The 23,632-nt window shown below is 26.2% G+C and overlaps 1 protein-coding gene across 3 annotated transcripts in view; it reads right to left on the reverse strand.

The window, feature by feature from the left end:
* Positions 1-23,632, reverse strand: part of LOC107453302 (suppressor of lurcher protein 1) — a 1,096,374-nt gene that overhangs the window by 635,988 nt on the left and 436,754 nt on the right. For all 3 annotated transcript variants that reach the window (XM_071184104.2, XM_071184106.2, XM_071184105.2), the window contains exons 6-7: positions 8,916-9,132; positions 2,247-2,482 (exon numbers count right to left, since the gene is read on the reverse strand). In XM_071184104.2, coding sequence (XP_071040205.1) covers positions 2,247-2,482; positions 8,916-9,132 — 453 coding nt within the window. The remainder of the gene's footprint in view (positions 1-2,246; positions 2,483-8,915; positions 9,133-23,632) is intronic.

Below are 23,632 nucleotides of genomic sequence, written 5' to 3' on the forward strand. Positions count from 1 at the left end.
TATTCTAACAGAGATTTTTAAAAGGTAACAATCTAAAATGGATCTGAATTAAAATTGATATTGCATTTATATTAAGTGTTTATCAGCAAAAGTCAAAACTTATTATCAGGAATCCGAGGATTTTACCTTTGTAAACTATCTCTCTATTTTTTGTTAATTTTATAACATAGAACATTTTTATTCTAACAGACATTTTCAGAGGGTAACAATGTAAAATAGATCTGAATTAAAACTGACGTTGCACTTAATATCTTATCAGCAAAAGTCAAAACTTATTATCGGGAGTCCTAGTAAAACTTTTTAGAATAACAAACTTTTACATTTGTAAGCTATTGCTTTATTTTCTGTTAATTTTATTAAAATTAAAAATTTTCATTCTAACAGAGATTTTCTGTGGCAACATTGTAATATGGATTTGGGTTGAAATTGATATTAGCCTTATTCTCTCATCAGCAAAAGTTAGAATTCATCAGATGTTCAATTGTAAGTTTCCAGAATTTCGAATAACTTAGTTGTAAGTTGTTGGTTTGTTGTATGTTATGGTTATTAACATTGAACATTTTTATTCTAACAGAGATTTTCAATCGTAATAATGTAAAATAGATTTGGGTTAAAATTGACCTTGGACACATTCTAGTATGAGCAAAAGTTAAAACTTATTTTCAGCAGACCTATTGTAAGTTTTTAGAATTACGAATATCTTCCGAAGATCTCCGTGTAATTACGAATACTAAATTTGCTGTTTTGTTGTATGTTATTGTTATTAAAGATTTGATTTATTGTTCAAAAGAGATATTATTTTTATGGTTTAGATAAATATTTCAGAATAACAAACATTTGCAACCGCATGCCATTGTTTTGTGTTTTGTCATTGTTATTAACGCTTTGATTTGCCTCTTCAGCAGTTAAACTAGTTTGATAGCTAACAATGCAACATGGACTTTTAGATATCAGCTTTAGAAATTATTACTATTATTTCATAGCATGGCATTTGTGTGTGATGAATTTAAGGAATCATTTTCGTTTTTCCCCGGTTTTAAAGCAGCTTTTCTTAGACTCATAAGTCATCTCGGACAGTGTGAGCTTTCGTTGCACCAGCATGGAAAAAAGTACTTTTCCTTATAGTGCAAATTGATGTTACAAATGCATATTGCAATGTTTTTTTATTTGCAATTCTGTACTAAAATAATGATTCAAGTTCATCTCAATGTAAACTATCCCTGATGCATAATTGCATTTGCCGCTTGCAATATGCAAGTTCAATATGAGATCATATAAGAGTAATATCAATTGCATGGGCCGTAGCAGCCCAGTAGTTAGGGAATCTCGAATCTACTAAAACCCACCAAGTACATGCATGCTCATAAAATATGGAATCTAAAGTCATGAGCTCGGTCACGAAGTAGTACCATGTACAGGAATCATGAGAAAACTTCCTTCCCATTCAGATCTATATCTAAATTGAATAAGCGGAATGAGTGTTGCTGCCATCAATTCGTATGGTTCTGAGCTAAAACGTACTTTCACCTTTGCGGTGCTCTCTTGTCAAACGAAAGGCGCACCTTCCTGACCTAATTTGCAAAAAATTAATAGCTTGTGAGCTTGGTTTGTTCAAGTGTTATTAGAAACAACATTACTGGCGTTGTTCTCGGAAAAGGGATAAATTTTAAGTTTTCTCTAAAAAGGAAGCACTCTGTTGTATTCAAGAAATATGTTGTCAAATATGCTGCTCAAAAAGAATAATTTTTATCCAATTTCTTCAATTTTTAGACATCTGTATAGAAGAAAGAAAATTTCCTTCGTGTTTTTTACTTTTGTTACCATGTTTTCTTTCATGGTTAGCTAAGCAACGAGCGCGTAACATTTCTCTAAACATCTCAAAGTATAACTTCGAAAATTCTTATCATCTGTAATATTATTATTTTATCATTATTTTTCATCATCCCACACATGCAGTTTTCTAACATTCATTATTTACTTAATTAATTTTAAAATCAAATGTAATTAATATAAACAAACAACTCTAGAATTAAAGTTACTCAAATATTAGTGCTCCAGAAAATGTATAAAAACTATGCACATAGTTCGAATTTGAATGAAAATATTATATTTTAAAATTAGTGCAAGCCTCTAACCATGTACTTCCTTCGAGTTTTCCGAGCCGGTTTTATAAGACCAACCTGCCTGAAATATTTACGAAAACGCCTGAATGAAGGTGCTTAGAAAAGTAATTCAATATGACTTACCCATGTAAGGCACGTCGATGTCGTTGATGCGGGGAGGAGGAGGTCCACTGTCAAACAAGTAGGATGCTTTAAAACCTTGTCCAGGAAAATGACTTCTGCTGTGAAATTCTATGAACAAATCACTTCCAGTTGAGACGAGTTCCACAAAAGTATTTGTGTTGCATAAGTGCCCGATGATGGGCGCACTTTTGTTGGATCCGTCGTACACTAAAATAACGTCTGGACTATTTAGGCAACTGTAAAAAAAAATAAAAATTTAAGAGATTATAACTTCAGCTCAATCATGAAACATAAGAGTTGAAGATTTTAGTTTCTAAAATAAATAAAAATATTATCGGACTTATTGGAGGGAAAAGAAATCTTTAATCCAGACATTCAAAATTGAATTGAATGTGGGGTTTAGTGGCACAAGGTCCAAAAAAGGACATACTGCGCCAAACACACGGTTTTAAAAACAGATTAAAGGATTAAGAAAAGCACATGTATAAAATCTGATAAGATAGTGAAAATTCTAAAACAATGTTGTAAAGTTACATACATTAAAATCAATAAAACTTCATGGTAAATTTACTAAAACGGTAACTAGTATAAAACAATTATATACAACTTATAATTCCAATAGCGCGTAAAAATGTAAAGATGTTAGGATGGTGATTTTTATGTAACGATTCTTCTATACATAAAATCGTGCTTTCAAAAAAGGTAAACATTTGAGATTGATTTATTAATATAATATGTATTAAAAACATACTTTAGTGGTTATTTATTTTAGCTTAGTAGTAATAGTGATAAAAGAAACAATAAGCTTTTGGTTACAAAGTTAATAAAATGATCTTCGGTGGTGTTCAAAGTTGAGTGACTAAAATAATCTGCACTGAAAGAATAATTTAGCGATTATTACTTTAGATCATTAAAGAAAAAGCCCAAACTACATTCGCTAAGCTTTTGGTAGCAAAAGTATAGGAACTGATTTTTGGAGAAATTCAAGGTTGAATGACTAAAATTAATTCAATAGGGAAAAATAAAACACATATTAGCTTCGTTAAATTTTTAGTTACAAAAATAAATCAATTGTTTCTTGGAGATATTCGATATGGAGTAACTAAAATGATCTACACTAAAATAATTTAGCCGTTATTACTTCAGTTCCATGAAAAAAAAGAAATTATTAAGCTTTTAGTTACAAAAATAAATGAATTGTTTCTTGGAGATATTCGAGATGGAGTAACTAAAACGATCTACACTAAAATAATTTAGCGGTTATTACTTCAGTTCAGTGAAAAAAAAAAGAAATTATTAAGCTTTTAGTTACAAAAATAAATCAATTGTTTCTTGGAGATATTCGAGATGGAGTAACTAAAACGATCTACACTAAAATAATTTAACGGTTATTACTTCAGTTCCGTGAAAAAAAAAAAGAAATTATTAAGCTTTTAGTCACAAAAATAAATCAATTGTTTCTTGGATATATTCGAGATGGAGTAACTAAAACGATCTACTCTAAAATAATTTAGCGGTTATTACTTCAGTTCCGTGAAAAAAAAAGAAATTATTAAGCTTTTAGTTTCAAAAATAAATCAATTGTTTCTTGGAGATATTCGAGATGGAGTAACTAAAACGCTCTACCCTAAAATAATTTAGCGGTTATTACTTCAGTTCCGTGAAGAAGAAAAAAAGAAATTGTTAAGCTTTTAGTTACAAAAATAAATCAATTGTTTCTTAGAGATATTTGAAATGGAGTAACTAAAACGATCTACACTAAAATAATTTAGCGGTTATTACTTCAGTTCCGTGAAGAAAAAAAAGAAATTATTAAGCTTTTAGTCACAAAAATAAAGCAATTGTTTCTTGGAGATGTTCGAGATGGAGTAACTAAAACGATCTACTCTAAAATAATTTAGCGGTTATTACTTCAGTTCCGTGAAAAAAAAAGAAATTATTAAGCTTTTTTTTAGTTTCAAAAATAAATCAATTATTTCTTGGAGATATTCGAAATGGAGTAACTAAAACGATCTACACTAAAATAATTTAGCGGTTATTACTTCAGTTCCGTGAAGGAAAAAAAAAGAAATTATTAAGCTTTTAGTCACAAAAATAAATCAATTGTTTCTTGGATATATTCGAGATGGAGTAACTAAAACGATCTACTCTAAAATAATTTAGCGGTTATTACTTCAGTTCCGTGAAAAAAAAAAAGAAATTATTAAGCTTTTAGTTTCAAAAATAAATCAATTGTTTCTTGGAGATATTCGAGATGGAGTAACTAAAACGCTCTACCCTAAAATAATTTAGCGGTTATTACTTCAGTTCCGTGAAGAAGAAAAAAAGAAATTGTTAAGCTTTTAGTTACAAAAATAAATCAATTGTTTCTTAGAGATATTTGAAATGGAGTAACTAAAACGATCTACACTAAAATAATTTAGCGGTTATTACTTCAGTTCCGTGAAGAAAAAAAAGAAATTATTAAGCTTTTAGTCACAAAAATAAAGCAATTGTTTCTTGGAGATGTTCGAGATGGAGTAACTGAAACGATCTACTCTAAAATAATTTAGCGGTTATTACTTCAGTTCCGTGAAAAAAAAAGAAATTATTAAGCTTTTAGTTTCAAAAATAAATCAATTGTTTCTTGGAGATATTCGAAATGGAGTAACTAAAACGATCTACACTAAAATAATTTAGCGGTTATTACTTCAGTTCCGTGAAGAAAAAAAAGAAATTATTAAGCTTTTAGTCACAAAAATAAAGCAATTGTTTCTTGGAGATGTTCGAGATGGAGTAACTGAAACGATCTACTCTAAAATAATTTAGCGGTTATTACTTCAGTTCCGTGAAAAAAAAAGAAATTATTAAGCTTTTAGTTTCAAAAATAAATCAATTGTTTCTTGGAGATATTCGAAATGGAGTAACTAAAACGATCTACACTAAAATAATTTAGCGGTTATTACTTCAGTTCCGTGAAGGAAAAAAAAGAAATTATTAAGCTTTTAGTTACAAAAATCAATCAATTGTTTCTTGGAGATATTCGAGATGGAGTAACTAAAACGATCTACACTAAAATAATTTAGCGGTTATTACTTCAGTTCCGTGAAGGAAAAAAAAGAAATTAAGCTTTTAGTTTCAAAAATAAATTAATTGCTTCTTGGAGATATTCGAAATGGAGTAACTAAAACGATCTACCCTAAAATAATTTAGCGGTAATTACTTCAGTTCCGTGAAGGAAAAAAAAGAAATTATTAAGCTTTTAGTTACAAAAATCAATCAATTGTTTCTTGGAGATATTCGAAATGGAGTAACTAAAACGATCTACACTAAAATAATTTAGCGGTTATTACTTCAGTTCCGTGAAGGAAAAAAAAGAAATTATTAAGCTTTTAGTTTCAAAAATAAATTAATTGCTTCTTGGAGATATTCGAAATGGAGTAACTAAAACGATCTACCCTAAAATAATTTAGCGGTAATTACTTCAGTTCCGTGAAGGAAAAAAAAGAAATTATTAAGCTTTTAGTTACAAAAATCAATCAATTGTTTCTTGGAGATATTCGAGATGGAGTAACTAAAACGATCTACACTAAAATAATTTAGCGGTTATTACTTCAGTTCCGTGAAAAAAAAAAGAAATTATTAAGCTTTTAGTTACAAAAGTAAATCAATTGATTTCCGGAGGTATTCGAGATTTGATGATTACTGTTAGTTCAATAAAAATCCACGTAATAGCTTCGATAAGCTTTTGATTACAGAAATAATTAAATTGATTTTCAGAGGTATTCGATAATGAATAACTAAAAAAGTCTGAACTAAAAAAATACTTAAATACTTTAAAGATTTTTACTTTTAGTTAAAAAAAATACTTCGTTAAAGCTTAATTTCGTTAAGCTCTTAGTTACAAACGTAAACAAATTGATTTCAGGAAGTATTCGAGATTTAGTGATTAAAATAATCACCGTTATAAAAACTTCAGTAGTTGCTAGTTCAGTAGTAGTTCATTTTAAAAAATCACATTAACTCCGTTAAGAGCTAGGTTACAAAAAATAATTAATTAATTTTTAGAGGTATTCGAGATTTAGTGACTAAATTTATCTACACAAAAAATATACTTTCTCAATTCATTATTTAGATTAGTTAATTTATTATTTAGAATATTTAGATGTGATAAAAAAGACCAACTAACTTCGTTAAGCTTTTAATTAGAATGGTAGACAAATTGATTTTTGGAGGTATTCAAAAATGTGTGTCTAAAATGTTAAACACTGACAATTATTTGCTTAATAGCAAAAAATAATAAAATTTACTATTACTAATGTAATAAGAACCATAATAATTTTGTTCTTAAAACTTAAAACTATTACAAAACATTAGTGTTTGGGACGTTTAGTCTTAAAAACAGTTGAAATTCATTTTCAGAAATAATAGTAAGAAAGATAACATTTGTTTTATTCAAGCATTCGAGGCTAAGTGTTTAAGCTAACAAGAGCTAATTGGAAATGATTTATATAATAGCTGGCTTTTGCTAACAGTTAGCACTTAAAAATATAATGTTTATTACTTTAATTCAGTCATAAAGTAACTAAACATCTTAAGTTTTTTCTTTCAAAAGTAGTAATTCAGTTCATTTTCTGGAAGAATATTTGAGGTGAAACACAAATACACTTTATCCAACCATTAAAAGTTGAGTCACTAAATTGATAAAAACTAAACATTAGATTTTGTGATTATTATTTCAGTTCGATAATAAAAAAATAAAAGTTAAGGTTTTGGGTTTCAAAAGCAGCTTATATGAATTTCAGAATTTTAAAGGAGAATTAAATCATATCTTTTAGCCAGGCATTCAAGATTTAGAGAGTAAGTAGTGACTGACTTTTACTAAAATAATTACTGACTATAAATACAGAAATGAGCTCTAAAATATTATTTCAAGCTCATTATTTTAATTCAATTTCTGAACATACAAACAATCGCCTTTTTTTGTTTAAAATCAGCCTTAATTCATTTTCAGAAATTTGAGAGGTGTGAAAAAAGCAACTTTTATTCAAGTATTGGAGATCAAGTAACTGCCTTTGGAAATAATCTCACTTTATGCTTATTCTAAATTCCTTTCAAAGTAAAAAGTAGTTTTCCAATAAAGTATGGAGTTATATAAAAAAATTGAGGACATTCTCTTTAAGATTAGAGTTTTTAGTGTAAGCAATTTTTTTTTTTGGAATGAGAATTATTAGTTTACATTCTGTTGACATCGTCAGATCAGAGTAAAAATTAATCGCATCAAATTTATCAAGCAAACAGAGATGGTTGCTTAGGCATGGTTGAGAGGGTACATAATTTATTTTATTAAATGATACTGTAATACAATTTCTTAAAGTATTTTTTATATTTATTATACATATTCATTTATATTTATAATATATTACAATGAATTTAGATATTATATTATTATATCATTTTATATTATATTTTATATTGCATATTATATTTATATCTCAGGTAATAACTTAATCAACTTTTAAATTCAAATCTCAGTTACTTTGATAGAACACGCATTTAATGGAATTTATAAGAATCACTGCATTATAGGGATTCTCATAAATTCCATTAAGCATTTTCATTAAGTTTTTTATTTCATTAAGTGTAATGCACTTAATGAAAGAAAAAATTCGAAATTGCTAACATTTTATGATTAAACTAAGCTTTTGACTACAGCTAATATATTTTACTGAATTATTTTATCTGTAGTAATCTATAATAATTTAGTAATTCATGGAAATCACTATATAATACACTTAAAGAAGAAATAAATATTCTAAATCGCTTTCATTTTTAGAACGCTTGCGCTTTTCATATCATTGTCATGATTTTAATAGCCATTCTTATAAATCAGAATTTTATCTGGCTCATAACAAACGATATCTGATTTATTTTATGCTAAGCATCTAAAATTTAATTTTAAAAAAACGGCATCTCACAATAGGTAAGTTTATGTAGCTTATATAATTGAAACCTGCTATATTACCTAAAAGTCTAATTAATAATCGTACAATAATTGTAAATATTTAGTATCATTTTTAAATATTTTTATAAAAGATTAAAAAATACAAATTGTTAGTGTATTTGCTTTCTTATTTTACTGAAAAAACACTTCCAAAAAGCCTCTAATATATTCTTAGTTTTAGCTATTATTAGCTTTAATCATTTCATATTAAATAAAAAAACAAAGATAGTTGATGATTATGATTTTCTCAAACTAAATTATTGACAACTTTCATATTGGTAGAGTCTTCTTTCATGGCATTCCAATTATTATAGATCTTAGCTATCGATTAAAAGTAAATCAATTTATACTTTTGCGTGATTTCCAATAATTTTTTGAGTAAAAGAGAAATAAAAATTGGAAGGCAGAGACAAATGACCTCTTCTAAAATAAATAAAATATTTCTGTTCATCACTAATTCTACAACACCTGTGATGTTAGTACAGAAAAAATATGTGTTTCAACTTTCAAAAATATAATTAATAGAAAAAAATAAAGTATTCCATGAATTATGATATTTTTTTGCAATTTATTCGTAGCAATTTATTCCTTATTTTGTTTGATGACAGTAGATAAGTCGGAGATGCGTAGTGAATAGTACACAAATATGTAGTGAATAGTACACAACAATAAAACACAAATCTTACCTTAGATCTCCTTTTTGGAGCCTAATTTGTTCAAAAACAATTTTTACTCTATTATTTGGTGTTGCAGTGAATCTATAGTGGCACGTGATATCTCTAGGATAATTACTTGGATATTGAGGTGAATAAAATTTCCCTCGGGTCTTATTCACCTGTTCCGGAGATATCTCGTAGTTGCATTTCGTGCTGGGTATCAGATATCCATCTGTTTGAAACACTTCTAGAAAGAGGAGAAAAAAAAAACTTTTAATATCATCGCCAAACATGAACACATTTATACAGAAATTTTCATTTGACTTTAAGAACATAAGAAATGAAACTGTTATTCGTGCTTATTATTTTTTACAACAAATCTACAAATTTCAGAAGTGAAACTCTCACTTTTGACTATTCAGCAATCCTTGAACTGTATTCCGTTAATTTTGAGAATCATTATGTCATGAAATCACGCGATTTTTGACAAATAGCTCTCAAATATGAGAGGAAGATATTTTCTTAACTTGAAACCTCATTGTAGTGCGTTGTGGGAGATTAAATGGAATAACGAAAGTAGAATACATAGATTAATAGTAGAATAGATAAATCGAAGTGCTTTGCACTTCCATTCATTACATTACCTCTTCCAGTTATTTCACAATTTGTATAAACTTATAAAAATATCAACTCGTCACAAGATACAATAATACGATGATGCAAGATTCAACAATAAAATTTCAACAATACAAGTATTGTTGAAATTAAGACAAAAGCTACAATTGCACACCAATTGTTAAAATTAAATTAAAAAATATATATATTATACTATATAACATATTATTGCTAACCACATGGCATTTAAGGATAATTATCAATCAACACGAAAGTGTTTTGGAAGACATAAGGAATATCTCGATTTTAGTTTACTCGAATATTATTAACAAGATCCTTAGTTAAAATAATTAATTTTATTTACATAAAATGAAAATATTTGGATATAATTCTGCCCAAAGTACAAGAAAAAATGCATATTTTTAATTTATGATTCGAGACTAAATACATATAAAAAAAATAATGCAACATAAAATATTAATTAATTAGAAATTTACGAAAACATTAAAGGCTTTTGTTACTTTCAGTCATTATAATATGTGGAAAAAAAACATATTTTGGAATAAAAACTATTTTTTTGTTTCTAAAAGTTGTTCAAATCCAACTTATCTCTGAAAAATTAACAATATTTAGTGCGAGTAAAATCAACGAAAGTAAACATTGCAGAATTATTTGCACTGGTGCTAATCAGAAAATCAAATAATAATAATAAATAAATAAATAAATCAGCTTTTATCTTTGATTAAGACATCATAAGTAAAAGACTAGCTAAAATAAATATAAATAATTTAATAAATATAAATAATTTAATAAATATAAAATAGAATATTGAGAATGAAGTAAACTAGAAAATAAAACAAAATTCATTTTTTTAAATACTTAATAAATTATTTAAAAAAGTTATGAATAAAATAATATTTTGGATATTTTATATGAAAAGGTTATTATAACAAATGTTATTATATAAAGGTTAATTTATAGTATAATTGTAATAAAAATTAAAAATAAATTGTTTCTTATAAGATATATAAATATTTTGCTTTAAATGTATTAAAATAAATTAAAACGATGAGAAACTAAAGAATTATATTTGAAATGTAAATCAAGTAATTGAATCTTTTATTTCTTCCATTTGAAAAGGTTTCCATTTCATAAAACATTAAAAGACTTTAACATGAAGGTAGGTCAACTGTGAATATTTAATAACCGTCTATTCAAATAAATTTCTGTTTTTACGGAAAAATTTTTCCCCAAACGGTAAAAAAAGGGTATTTTCACATCCAAAAAAGATTTTATAGATTTTTCCAAGAAAAAGATTTCAAATAATTCCTCCAAGTAAAAGCAATGTTATAATTAAAACTTAATGAAATTTGTTTTATCCATTTCGAATAAAAGTTCTAGAAGTAAAAGGAAATTTCTTCTTGTTTGACGAAAATTGCTCCCGAAGGGAAGGAATGAAATCGACTATGATTCTGCTAAAAGAAAAGCAAGCTCATGAAAATCTGTATTGAATCTAATCTTAAAGCAAGACTTTGAAAAGTCTCTGCATATTGTGCATTAAACTCTAGAAAAGAACTTGATAAGGATATTAACAACGACTGCTCGCTAAAGGCGAACGTCACATTTCATTTGCTTTCAATCGTTTTTGTATTCAACAAACTTCAAACATATCTTAAGTGCTTTGTTAAATGAAAGGATAGATATTTAAAAATGGATCAATAAAGAAAGAAAAAAATAAATTCCAAAGTTAAGGTTTATATATTCTGCATTGCAATTTAAAATCATGTTATTTGTTTTTATACTGTAGTTCGATAAGTACAATTTCTATTTAATCTTTATATTTAGGTATAGTTTTGTTTTAAAACATGTAATCTGTAAATTTTACTAAAAAGGTTTTGCTAGAAAGCCTTCCAAACAAAAATTTCACTGGGCAGTAAAATAATTATTTTTGTCTCTTTTTCAGGCGATTTGAAGAATTCAAACTTTGAAGACGATTTGAAGAATTTAAGATTTCGCAGACGATAACAAACTAACTGTTTGGTTTGTTAGAAAATTTATAATTTAACTTCCTACAAAAAGCAATGTAATTAAAATTTAATTTTTTTCAACCACTTCGAATAAAATTTCTAGAAGTAAAAATAAATTTTTTTTGATGGAAAATTACTCACGAAAAGTGAAAATTAAACTGTCTATAGTTGTTTTAAAAGAATATCGAACTCACCTAAATCTCTATTGAATCAAATCCTAAACAAGACTTTGAAAAGTCTCTGCATATTGAGCATTCAACTCCACAGAAAAGAATTTTAAAAACATATTAACAACCACTGCATTCTGTAGACGAACAACACATTTCCTTTGCTTTCAATCATTTTTGTAATCAACAAATTTCAAACAAATCTTAATGCTTTGTAAAATAAAAGTATAGATATTTAACCATGCATCAGAAAAGAGAGAAAAAATAAATTCCAAAGTTATGGTTTATATATTCTGCATTGCCATTTAAAATCATGCTGTTTGATTTTAGACTGCATTTATATTAGTGCAATTTTTATTTAATCTTTATATTTTGGTTTAATTTCGTTTTTAAACGTGTAAGTTACAAATTATACTTAAAAAGGTTTCGCTAGAAGGGTTTCCAAACAAAATGTTAATTGAACATTAAAATAATTATTTTTGTCTTTTTTGTTTTAAGCATACTAGACGAATTTAGGAATTTAAAACTCTGTGGTCGATTTGAAGAACTTAAAGCTTTGAAGAATTTAAAACTTAGTGGACGATAACAAACTGTTTGGTTTATCAGAAAAGTTAGTAATATAGTTCCCTACAAAAAAAATTATACATAAAATTTAATTTTTTAACCACTTCGAATAACATTTCTAGAGGCAAATTTTTTTTTTCTTGTTCAACGAAAATTGCTCCCGAAGAGTATAAATTGAAAAGTCTATAATTTTGCTAATAGCTAATTGAACTCATGTAAATCTGTATTGAATGCAATTTTTAGCAATTTGTTGACGAATCTTCGCATATTGTGCATTATAAACTACAGGAAGGAGCTTGATGAGGATAATAACAAAGACTGGTTTCCAAAGGTGATAGTCTCATTTCATTTGCTGACAATCACTTTTGTATTCATCAAACTCAGGCATTATTTTAAGTTTTTGTAATAGAAAAGATATATATTTAAAAATAGAATAAAGAAAAGAAATGAAACTCCAAAGTTAAAGGTTTATATATTCTACATTGCTATTTAAAATCATGCTATTATTTAATACTGTAATTGTATTGATTCAATTTTGATTGAATCTTAAGCTTTTTAAAAGATAAAAATTAAAAATTAAAATAAAGAATTTTTCTAGATGGCAAATAAAATTTAAACTTAGAACCGAGTTATTTATTAAACATATTTACAGAATTTTTAATTAGCAAGCAATGAAAATCTAAATTTTAAGTGCAAACCATTTTCAATATATGAAAAGATATTTTTAATTATTAATGCTAAAATAGTTTTTAAAAATGAACCGAAAAATCGCAACTTTTTAATGTTTTGCAATGAAAGTCCACCAAAAGTATTTATTAAATATTTTCAAGACTAGAAAAATAATTTTTGAAAAAGTATTGATTATTAATATATAGTAACTATTAAAATGCTAATTATTGAAATGTTAAATTTAAAAATTCTAATTATTACAATTAATAAAATGCTAATTATTAAAACATTGGCTATTAAAAATAAATATGTTTTATTAAAATATTATTGCTTACAATAATACTTTTCTTTCAATATGTTTGCTGAAATTTTTTTCCAATCATGGAAATTTGACTCAATGCAATATTGCATCGAATGTTAAAGCAAAAAGGTGTTCTTCATAAATATTAAAAAGACATTAACTTCAGAGACTCTAGATTACAAAATACTAAATTATGTATCCGATCAAATAACTATAACGTAATGAATTATTCATTACAACATAAGACAAATAATAAAAGAGCATTTCATTAAAAGTAAGCATAAATATATAAATATTAAAAAATAATAAATTTAGTACGTCTATATTTTCAATAGGTCGAGATAAATTTCATTTCTAATAAAATGCATGCGACACAATAAAATATTAATTACAACTTTGCACAAAGAATAATAAGATATTGCATTAAAACTACGTAAAATATTTAAATGGAACTGAAAATGCACTAAAATAGATTTTAATTACGAACCTTAACTTTATTAAATATGGAAAACTTTTACTATAAACTCTCCTTATGTTGAGTGCATTAGCGTTTTAATGGTTATTACCTGTTATTAAACTGTAAATTCAAGGACTAAAAATGTGCTACTTAGCTGCTTTATGCTACTCACATTATAGAAGTAAATTTAATGCCGACATTCAGTTAGCCGTTAATGAAAATATATAACCACAAGTCACAAGATTAAATAAAAGGGACTCACGTGTATAAGATTTTATCAGTATAATATTAAAATATTGATAATTTTCCTTATAAAACTTTCCTTATTTTGTTTTAACTATTTTAGAGGAAGAAAATATCTGCAAAATAGTAAGTAAAAATTTAAGATTTGTAAATTAAAAGAAATTCATAAGTTATTGTTTAGAAATAAAATATTTGAAATAATTAAACAATTTCATCGTTGCACATAATTTTCTGCTTGAAGTACTAAAATATTTAATCGACTAATTATGTTTCTTTGAAGGCAGAACACAAATTTATTATTAGATTCCGTGGACCACGTTAAATCACAACAATTGTGCAACAATGCTAAACCACAATATATTATTGTACTCGACGCCAAAATATCAAAATATAGTGCTAAACGTCCAAATATTGTGCTCAACGTCAAAATATAATCGTTGCTCGTTGACACAATCACATCGTGCTCGACAAAATAATAGTGTGCTCATTGTCGAAATAATACGCTTAATATGAAAATAATATTGTTTTCAACATTAAATTATTATCGTATTCAATATCAAAATATCATGTAGGAGAGAGTCGGGTAGCCCCGTCCACTTAACGAGTATTGCTTATATCTCTGTATAATATTGAGTAATAATCAATATTTTTATATGTTTCTATTGTTTTATCATCCAATTAAATAATGCAAAAAGAATAAACCGAAAGAAGAACAGTTTAACTTTAAAAAATAGAAATTTAAAAAGCATGTTTTTCAATTCTTTTCAAAATGTGTCGGGTAGCCCCACCCAGTTACAAAAATTATGTTTTTTGACTGTTTTTTTAGATGTAAATGAAAATGACCAATGTAATGACAATAGATAAACCTCATTTATCATTATTATCACAAAATTCAACCGATTTTTCTTAATTTCATGACTACTGTATTCAACATATTTTCAAAACTATTGTTTAATATGTTACCAGCTGCATAAATACTTGAAACTTTGAAAATAATATTTTTTTAATATAACAATTAATGTCCGATGGCCCATTGACTTGAAAAAATATTCTATACATATGAAATTGTCAGTGAACTCCGTACCCGCTGGGCGGGGAACCCGACACTCCCCTACATTGTAAAAATTTTAAATTGTGCCCATCGTCAAAATATTATTTTCTCCCTCGTCAAAACAATATTGTGCACATCGCCACAATAATATTGTTCTCGTCATCAAATTCTTCTCGTCGTTAAAATACTAATGCACTCCAAGTCAAAACTATATTGTGTTCAACGTTAAATCAATATCGTACTCGACATCAAAATAATATCATGCACAAATTTTAAATAATATAATGATAATATGGAATAGTCAGAATAATATGGTCTGTTTAATAAAAACCAAATAAATATTTAAATTAAAAAAATCCTTTCTACAGTTTCGAAAATGTCAAACTTTACTTCAGGTAAAACCACAACATATAACTTTAAGTAAATAAAAGGTCATCCCCAAAATATTTATATATAAATATTAAAATCTGTAACAATAATCATAATAACATTAATATCACGGAACTTTTAACATGTCATGTTCAATATATTTTCTCAAATGCATTAATGAAATTATCTAACCACAAAACACAATATTAAAAAAAAGGGACTCATGTGTGTTAGATTTTATCATCATAACTCTAAAATATGGATGCTTCCTTTTCTCATATTTTTTAAATATGAGATATTTATTTTAGAAAAGTAAACTATGGTAAGATAGCCAAAGAATAATGAATTGGTAAATAAAAAATAAGTAGATGTTAAAAAAAAATAATGAGACAAATGTATCTTGTTCTTACACGCAATTCACTGGCTGAAAGAAAAAAAAATATATGGTAGGAATTTTTATTTATACAATTATGAGCATACCAAATTAGTTGCTAAGTCAATTACTAGTAACAGTATCCGGGCTTAAAATTTCAGAAAATGCATTTAAGGTATAGTGCAAATTTATTTCAAAACATTTTTTAAATGCATGTGATTTGTTAATATTTCCGTAAAATATAAGAAGATAATTTAAAAACTGAATAATTTATTTATTAATTTATTCAGTATAAATATTTTATAATTCTTACGGAATATTTTATTATTAAAAATATTAATTAAACTTGAAAAATGAAAATAAAAATAAAATAAAAGACTAAAAGAAAAACCATACGAAATATAAGGGTACACATGTATTGTAAAACAATCTAGAAAGTTAAGTACAATCTAGTTATTTAGTAAGTTAAAAAAAGAATGCAAAAAAGGTTTTTTAAAAACAATTTGTATTACGACAACAAAATGATGCCGCTTTTAAAACAATACAAATATTATTTAATAGCAATTACATCATAAGAACGCACTTGAATTATTAAACATTTGCTTAAATGAGTTGAATCTATTTATTTCATCAAAAAAAAAAATTAAAGGAAAATCTAGCGAAAATTGTTTTTTCCAAACAACTAAAATTAAATTGTTTCATAGTTATTACAAATTTATAAAGAATTAAAATTATTTTATTCACTTATTTATTTATTTATTTTGTAATTTGCTTTATCGTTTTATTGTTTTTTCCTAACACGTAAAGCATAAAATCTACGCATATTATCTTTTAGTAACCTTTTCATTTCACAGAAATGTAAATGGGTAAAGCAGCAATTCATCATAATTTATTTCTTTGTTATGATACACTTTCTCTGTTACACCCTTTTGTTCTAAGTACTATAAAAAAATAAATCAACAAAAACAGCAATCAGCAAAAAGGTTCTGGCGTTAAGCTCTTATTGTTTAGTTTACTGCTATTTAGAAATGCTAGGAAAAAACTCCTTCGATACTGATAAAGTTTGACATTAATGAAATCAACATGGAACAATCATTAATTTTAAAAATATTTATCATACGACGTTTCTGTGGAAAAAATTTATTTATATGATTCTTTTAATTTTATTTCTATAAAAAATAAAAAATTTTCATTTTCTCATTTTTTTTTCTGTCACTAATAATTGAAACCACATTGATAAGATAGCAAGTACCCTCAATTTGGCGGAAGATGAAAAAAATAATAATAAAAATAACTAAAAAAAGAAAAAAAAAGTAAAGGGGTAGTAGATGAAAATATACAAATTAAAATAAAGAAGATAGAGCTATAATGCACAGTACTTAATGTAATTTGCTTGCAAATTTTCTCGATGTAATTTTTTTCATCAACAGATGAATAATTGAAAAAGCTATAAAATATTGATTTGTGCTGCACGTCAGATCATTCCTACAGCAAATATAAAATAAAAAAATCTGGTAAAAAAAGCCTCACTGGAGGGTAATGGCAATCCTAAAAATAAATTTAAAAAAAACAACAACGTAATTCTGGTTAATAAAACCAAAATGTATGGTATTTAATCCCTTTATTTGTTAAAGGTTCCATTCATATGTTAACGGCTAGCAAAATTCTCATTTTCAAAAATTATAATTCATATTACCTCACATTTAGTAAAAATTATAAAACTGAAAACTAAATATGAATGAATAAGTGTTTTTATGCCATGTTTTTTATGTCATCCTGTTAAAATTACCTATCCTAGCTAAAATTACAAAATTTAAACACACATTATATAATTATATTTTATTGCTATTTTGTCCAAAATCATTACCAAGCAGCTTCGGCAAAAATTATCGAGTTTTTTCTTTGTTCTCATAGAACCAAATACCCGGTAAATTTTACCGTATTCTGGTAGTTTTGACTATACTTTTTTTGTCTCAGTGGAGAATATATTTGCGCTTGTGTCTTAATTTTATCCTCACACTGCCCCCACGTTGTTACTGTGATTATAGAGATTATTTTGAAAATATTATTGGATAATTTTTCTCAGCAGCGCCATCTGATTAAAAAAATTTTAACTAATTCCAAGTGTTGAAGAGGAAATAACTAGTTTACTAAGCAGAATACAACGAACCATACATTTCTATGTTCTTCCATTTTTTCGGGGGAGGAGGAAAGATGAATCAATATTTTCCTTCATTTTACTTTTTTGGAAAAAATTGAAGGAGTAATTTCTCTCCAAAACTTCATCATTTTCATTAATTCATTCATTTTTATATCTCATCCTAAAATCATTTTTATATTTAGGTAAGTTAGGCTGTCTCTTATAAATTTGACTACCTAATATATAATTAATATAATTTTCGTTCCACATCGCAGTGCTTACTCAACATCATAGCAAATCCAGCATTAAATCACTTTTTTCAAGTAGGCCTTCATATTTTTTTTTAAAAAAGTATTTTTAAATAGACATCCTGCTTGTGACGAAATTTTTATTAACCGGATATGAATTATGAAATTTTACGTTAATCGGATATCGTACCTGTCATTTCTGCTTGTCCCCAAATGAATAGTTTACTTTATTAATCAACCGTTCGTTTATTTCTTGCATAATTTGTTTATAAATTATTTTAATTATTTTTAAAAGAAGTAGATTATAAAACTATTCATATGATTGTTTTAATTTAAAATGTGGTACATAAATTTACATATCGAAATCCATATTTTTTAAGAAAATGACAGCTTCTCTCAAAAATTATTCACAGTTAATAGTGGTGTATTTTCTTATGTAAAGAAATTAAAGTTTTAATAATGAAAAAGAAAATAATAATGGTGTTTGTAAGAACCTTGAATAAAATTATAAAAAGCAACTATTTTATTGTAATTAAACATAAGATATTTCTTAAAGGCTGAAAAAAATATATTTATTGCAAATTTAACACAAAATTGAATAATAAAACCTTAAGTCGTTAAAAGTTAGTGAAATATTACATTGATAAAAAATAAATGAGAAATATTATTTACACTCACAGAAAAACTCCTACAGATTCTAATTTATTTCCGAAAAGGAACAAAAAAATACCCTTCAGAAAACGCTTTTAAAACATCATATAATCAAACCACTAAATCATTAAAACGCATAAAATTTATCAAAAACTTTTTATTTTTTAGAAAAAAAAAGATATAAGACAAAATAAATGAGAAAGAAAAAGTGGATCATTAACGAGAAAAAAAATGAGAGACATTTTTCAAATAAAAGCATTCGTAAACTTCCAATATAATAACTGCAGATCGCGCAAAAATATTTAAATGACCCCAAAGAGGACCGCTGATTGCAACTCTTGATCCTTACTCTCTTTCTCTCCAATTTTTATGAGCAAATAATACCTTATTACCTAAAGATTTTAGAACCATTTATTTCTACTAACTGGCAACACACAAGTGAAAAAGAAAGAATTGTTATGAATAAAAAAATCAATACTTTGATTCTTTTTTGTGCAAAATCCCTATCCTTCTTGTGGCTCATTAAACAAGTAGTAGGTTCACATTTATCGGAAATTTAGATTTAGAGAAAACTTGACATTATATTGGAAAAATCAGGTGAGATTTTATTGTTCCCTTTTAAGCTACTCTTTCACTGTAATATCGACAGACTATCGTGCTTCAATGAAGAGTTTAGTTGTTTTTTGCTGGATCTTTTGACGACTTTATTTTCTCAGACGAGAAAAGTCATTATAGTATTTATCTTTGAAGTATAAATGCGACTTGTGAAAGGGTAATTAATCCATTCAGCCGCAGCACTAAAATAATTTTGTTTTTGTTCGTATAAGTAGAAAACGTATAAAGTAATTAAAGGAACACTATTTGCTTCAGCTTTTATGAAAACTACCCTAATTTAGAATGAATGTTTATTCAATTTCAATTCTCATCAAGTTGTAATGAGAAGCATTGTTCTATTATTTAAATTTTTAAAATAATTGGAATGAAACGCAAATAAAGTTTTTCGTTTGGTCATGTGTTTCTTTAGGATCATTGTGTTTAAAAATTACAATTAAGAAGAACAATGTGTAATTAAACCTTTAAGGAACATGCTTTTATTTGAAATTTGAGGCTCATTATTTTTAATTCATAAAATTGTGACACTCAATGAAAAGTATTTTTTTCGGATAATAGCTCTATTTTATTCGCAAGTCATATTAATATGTAATTGAGAATTGCAAAGATTGAAAAATAATTAAACGAAATTCAAAAATATATAGAAATAAAGAGTTATTGGAGTTAAAATATGTATGAAAATAAAAAATAATAATGTATAAACTTCTTCAAAGGGAGATACATATCATTTGAATATCGTAATTATTGAAGTATTAAGATTACTGAAGTATTAAGATCTTTCACAAAATAAACACTTCTCAGATTAAAAATGATTTTTATGAGAAATCGATATTAAGAGACACACCTTAAAACATATTAGCTTCCTATTCAGATAGAGTTGCAATTTATCAAAATTTCAAACAAAAATTCTGAAATCTATCACACAATAACTGCGGTGTAATATATGCGAACATGATGTTAAAAAATACTAAAGAATAATGAAGGAGCACTATTTAAAGTTAACACCAAATCGAGCATTCATATACAATTTAAAGGGTGTAAATTTAAATTTTTGCGCATTGAATGAAAAAACTTATACCCATTTTGCTTACATTTACACCATACTTTAATTATTTTCGTTTCCAAAAACACCAATGCTGGTACCCTTTGTACATCATCAATAAATTGTGCGCAACTCAATTCGAGTTGGTGCGAGTTTATTATTTTCTTTTACGCAGCAATACATACACACAAAACAAAGTTAGTCGTTAAAATATATATGATTGGTTTTAGCTGTTAATAAGGGTCAAATCTTAAAACTCTTTGATCTGCATTAAAAAATTTCAAAATATGTCATTTCTGTCCCGGTTTTATCATGTCTAGAAAAAATTCAGTCTTAATAATCTATGCTAAACGCATATTTGATTTACCAGAGAATTCTATTTCAAAAATAAGCCTATGTATGAGCTCTAAATTAATTATTCTTATTCTGATTCTTTGTTTCGTAAAGCAAATTTTTTTTGTGTGTATCTTATCTTACTGTGATTATAAATTTTAGTGTCAATGAATACGAAAAATGGTTGCAGCTTTTTTACACCAATTAGTGTAAAAGAACATTTTCTTGCTACAGTGAAAAGAATTAAAAGCAATAAATGGGGTTTTACTTCTCCACTTTTATAAAAAATAGTTATCAGCATTTTCGTTGTCAAGGCTGATTTTCGAAAACTTCGTCGTAATATAAAATAATGCTTTTTGCAAATAAAATGCTATTTTTATAACTGCAGTAAGTTTGCAGCTGTTACTTATGACTGTTAGGTCAAGTTAAGCCTATCTAAAGATGGCACTGTCTACGCTTATTTTGAAAATGGCGCAAAACGTCAATATGGAGAAAAATCACAGTTAGGTGAAAATAAAAAGCATTTTTGAACGAATTTTTTAATATTTAAAAACTTACTCCAATGCTGCTTATAAGTGATTATAAAAATTTGCAAAAACTGAGAATACGGCACTGATTTTAATAATTTTTGTCTAGAAAGAAACATGTCACCAAATTAGCGATTTTTAAAAAAAAGTTTAAAACCTTCTAAAATACTTAAGTTATTTGTCTATTCTAAAGCCCAGATAATTCTTCTCTGCAAGATTTAAAATCATCGTTTAGTTCAAAAGTTTTAGATCATCGCATAGCTTCAAGTGTAAGGCACTTAAACTATGTCTTTTTTATTTCCTTGCAGACAGAGCGTCGAAAAAACAGCGTTAAAGTGGACTCATTTTTTTTACAGTGGTACAAACATAAAGCAGTTTATAAAGAGGGTTCAAAGCCCACACTTGCAACCACATAAAAGTAGACGTAACTTCGAAATCATTACCGTTCTTTAAAAATCAAGAAATAAAGATATACGGGAATTCTGTCACGTTTTATTTCATCTGATTTATTAATTGTATTTTTTGTTTCTTTATAAAAATATCTGAGGTTTGGAAAAATATCTGAGACGTAGCTGTACTTTAAAAAGTTTCGCGCTGTGCTTGTGCATCATCTTTTATTAACTAATCTTGAAATCAACCGTTATCTCTCTACAATAAGAATGAGAATACAGCTATTTATTCTTTTCAACAAGCTTTGATTTATTTTATTTCATATTTTATTCAAAATTTCATCTTAAATTTTATTTTATTTTGCATTTTGCATACTTTATATTTCATGTTATTTATATTTCACATTTTTCATATTTAAAATTTTTTTATAGTATATATTTCTTATATTTTAAATTTTTTATATTTGAAGTTCTAAATTTTATATTTTAGTACATTCTAAAATCAGAATTGAACAACAGACCATCATTAAATTTTCGGCCAGCAATGTTCAACTGCATAGTTTTGTAATTTTAAAAAAAATTCTCTATAATGAGAAAATCTCATACTTAACTCAGCGCAAGGGATAGTTAATTGTGAGTAGATGCCATAAACATTGTAGATGTGCAAATGCATTATTATTAACACATAAAACTCTATTGTTATAAATACTTCAGTTGTCCAGACGAAGTATATTGTCATAAATAATATATAAGTATGCAAATATATTTAATATAATAAACTACAGAAGTGCAGATGTATGGATAAAAATTTTATCTTTGTTTATATACATTGTTATAAGCGTTATAGTAATTTATCTAGTCAACTAAATTCTGCAGATTTAATGTTCATATTTTAATAGATTTCTTTTAACCTTTAAATGATAAGACTATCTAGCATAAGGAAAACAGGAATTCGCTAAAGGAAAGCCAAGAACTGAGAATTCGAAAAAGACAAGACAACTCTACAGTTGAGTTGACCGCACAATTAAATGCCAAAAATGTTCAACTATAATTGAATCTGGAAATTCCTTTCCAGTGAACTTTCCTTGTAAAATAAATGTTAAAAATCAATTTTTTCGAAGACAAAAAATATCGAAATAAATATGAATCATTAATAAATCACTGTTATGCACCAATGATAATTTCTTAAAACCCAATAGATGCAGTTTATACTCAAGTTATTTAAAGTGCAATTTTTCCAAGTTATTCAACTGTCATACATCACTGTAAAAAATTACAAATGACTTATTGAAAGCAAATCTAAGAAAAATCCTAAAGTAAACAATTATCTCGGAAACAGCACAGCAACCAATTTAAAGATAATTTGTAAAGCAATTAATAATCGGTTGCTATGGTGACAGCTATTCTTTCACGTGATAAATATAAACAAATTAAGTTTGTAAATTAATTTTAATGCTAACAATATTTTAGGCAAGTGATTTTCAATTAATAAACATTGCGTGGTTTTTCAAACTATTTTCAATAAATATTTCTAAAATAATGGGAAATAGAAATGGTTTTTCATAGACTTTCTCGAATTGACAACTCAAAATCAAAGAAAATGAAAAATTATATTAACTTGTTGGAGGATGTTACTCTAGGCTAATATATATGTATATAATATATAAGATTGGAATTTTTTTTTAAAACAGTGATATTGAATTTGAATAAAACTTAATAAAAAAGAGATTATATAACGTGCTAAAAATTATCAAAAAATTTGATTAGTTAATTTTTAATACTGCTAGTGAACAATTACATAAAGCTACGAGCTGGCAGCTTAATTATGTCAAAAAAATTTATATGTTAAAACTTAATATGTTTCATTTAGGTTTTAAGTTTTACTTCTCTTCAAATTTTTTAATCTTGGTCTCACAGAAATTACGTACTCCAAATATTAAGACAATATTTCCTCAAAACACCGCATCTG

The sequence above is a fragment of the Parasteatoda tepidariorum genome, chromosome 10, assembly GCF_982258835.1.
Source record: "Parasteatoda tepidariorum strain Cologne lab strain chromosome 10, Ptep-v5.0, whole genome shotgun sequence".
NCBI lineage: Eukaryota > Metazoa > Arthropoda > Arachnida > Araneae > Theridiidae > Parasteatoda > Parasteatoda tepidariorum.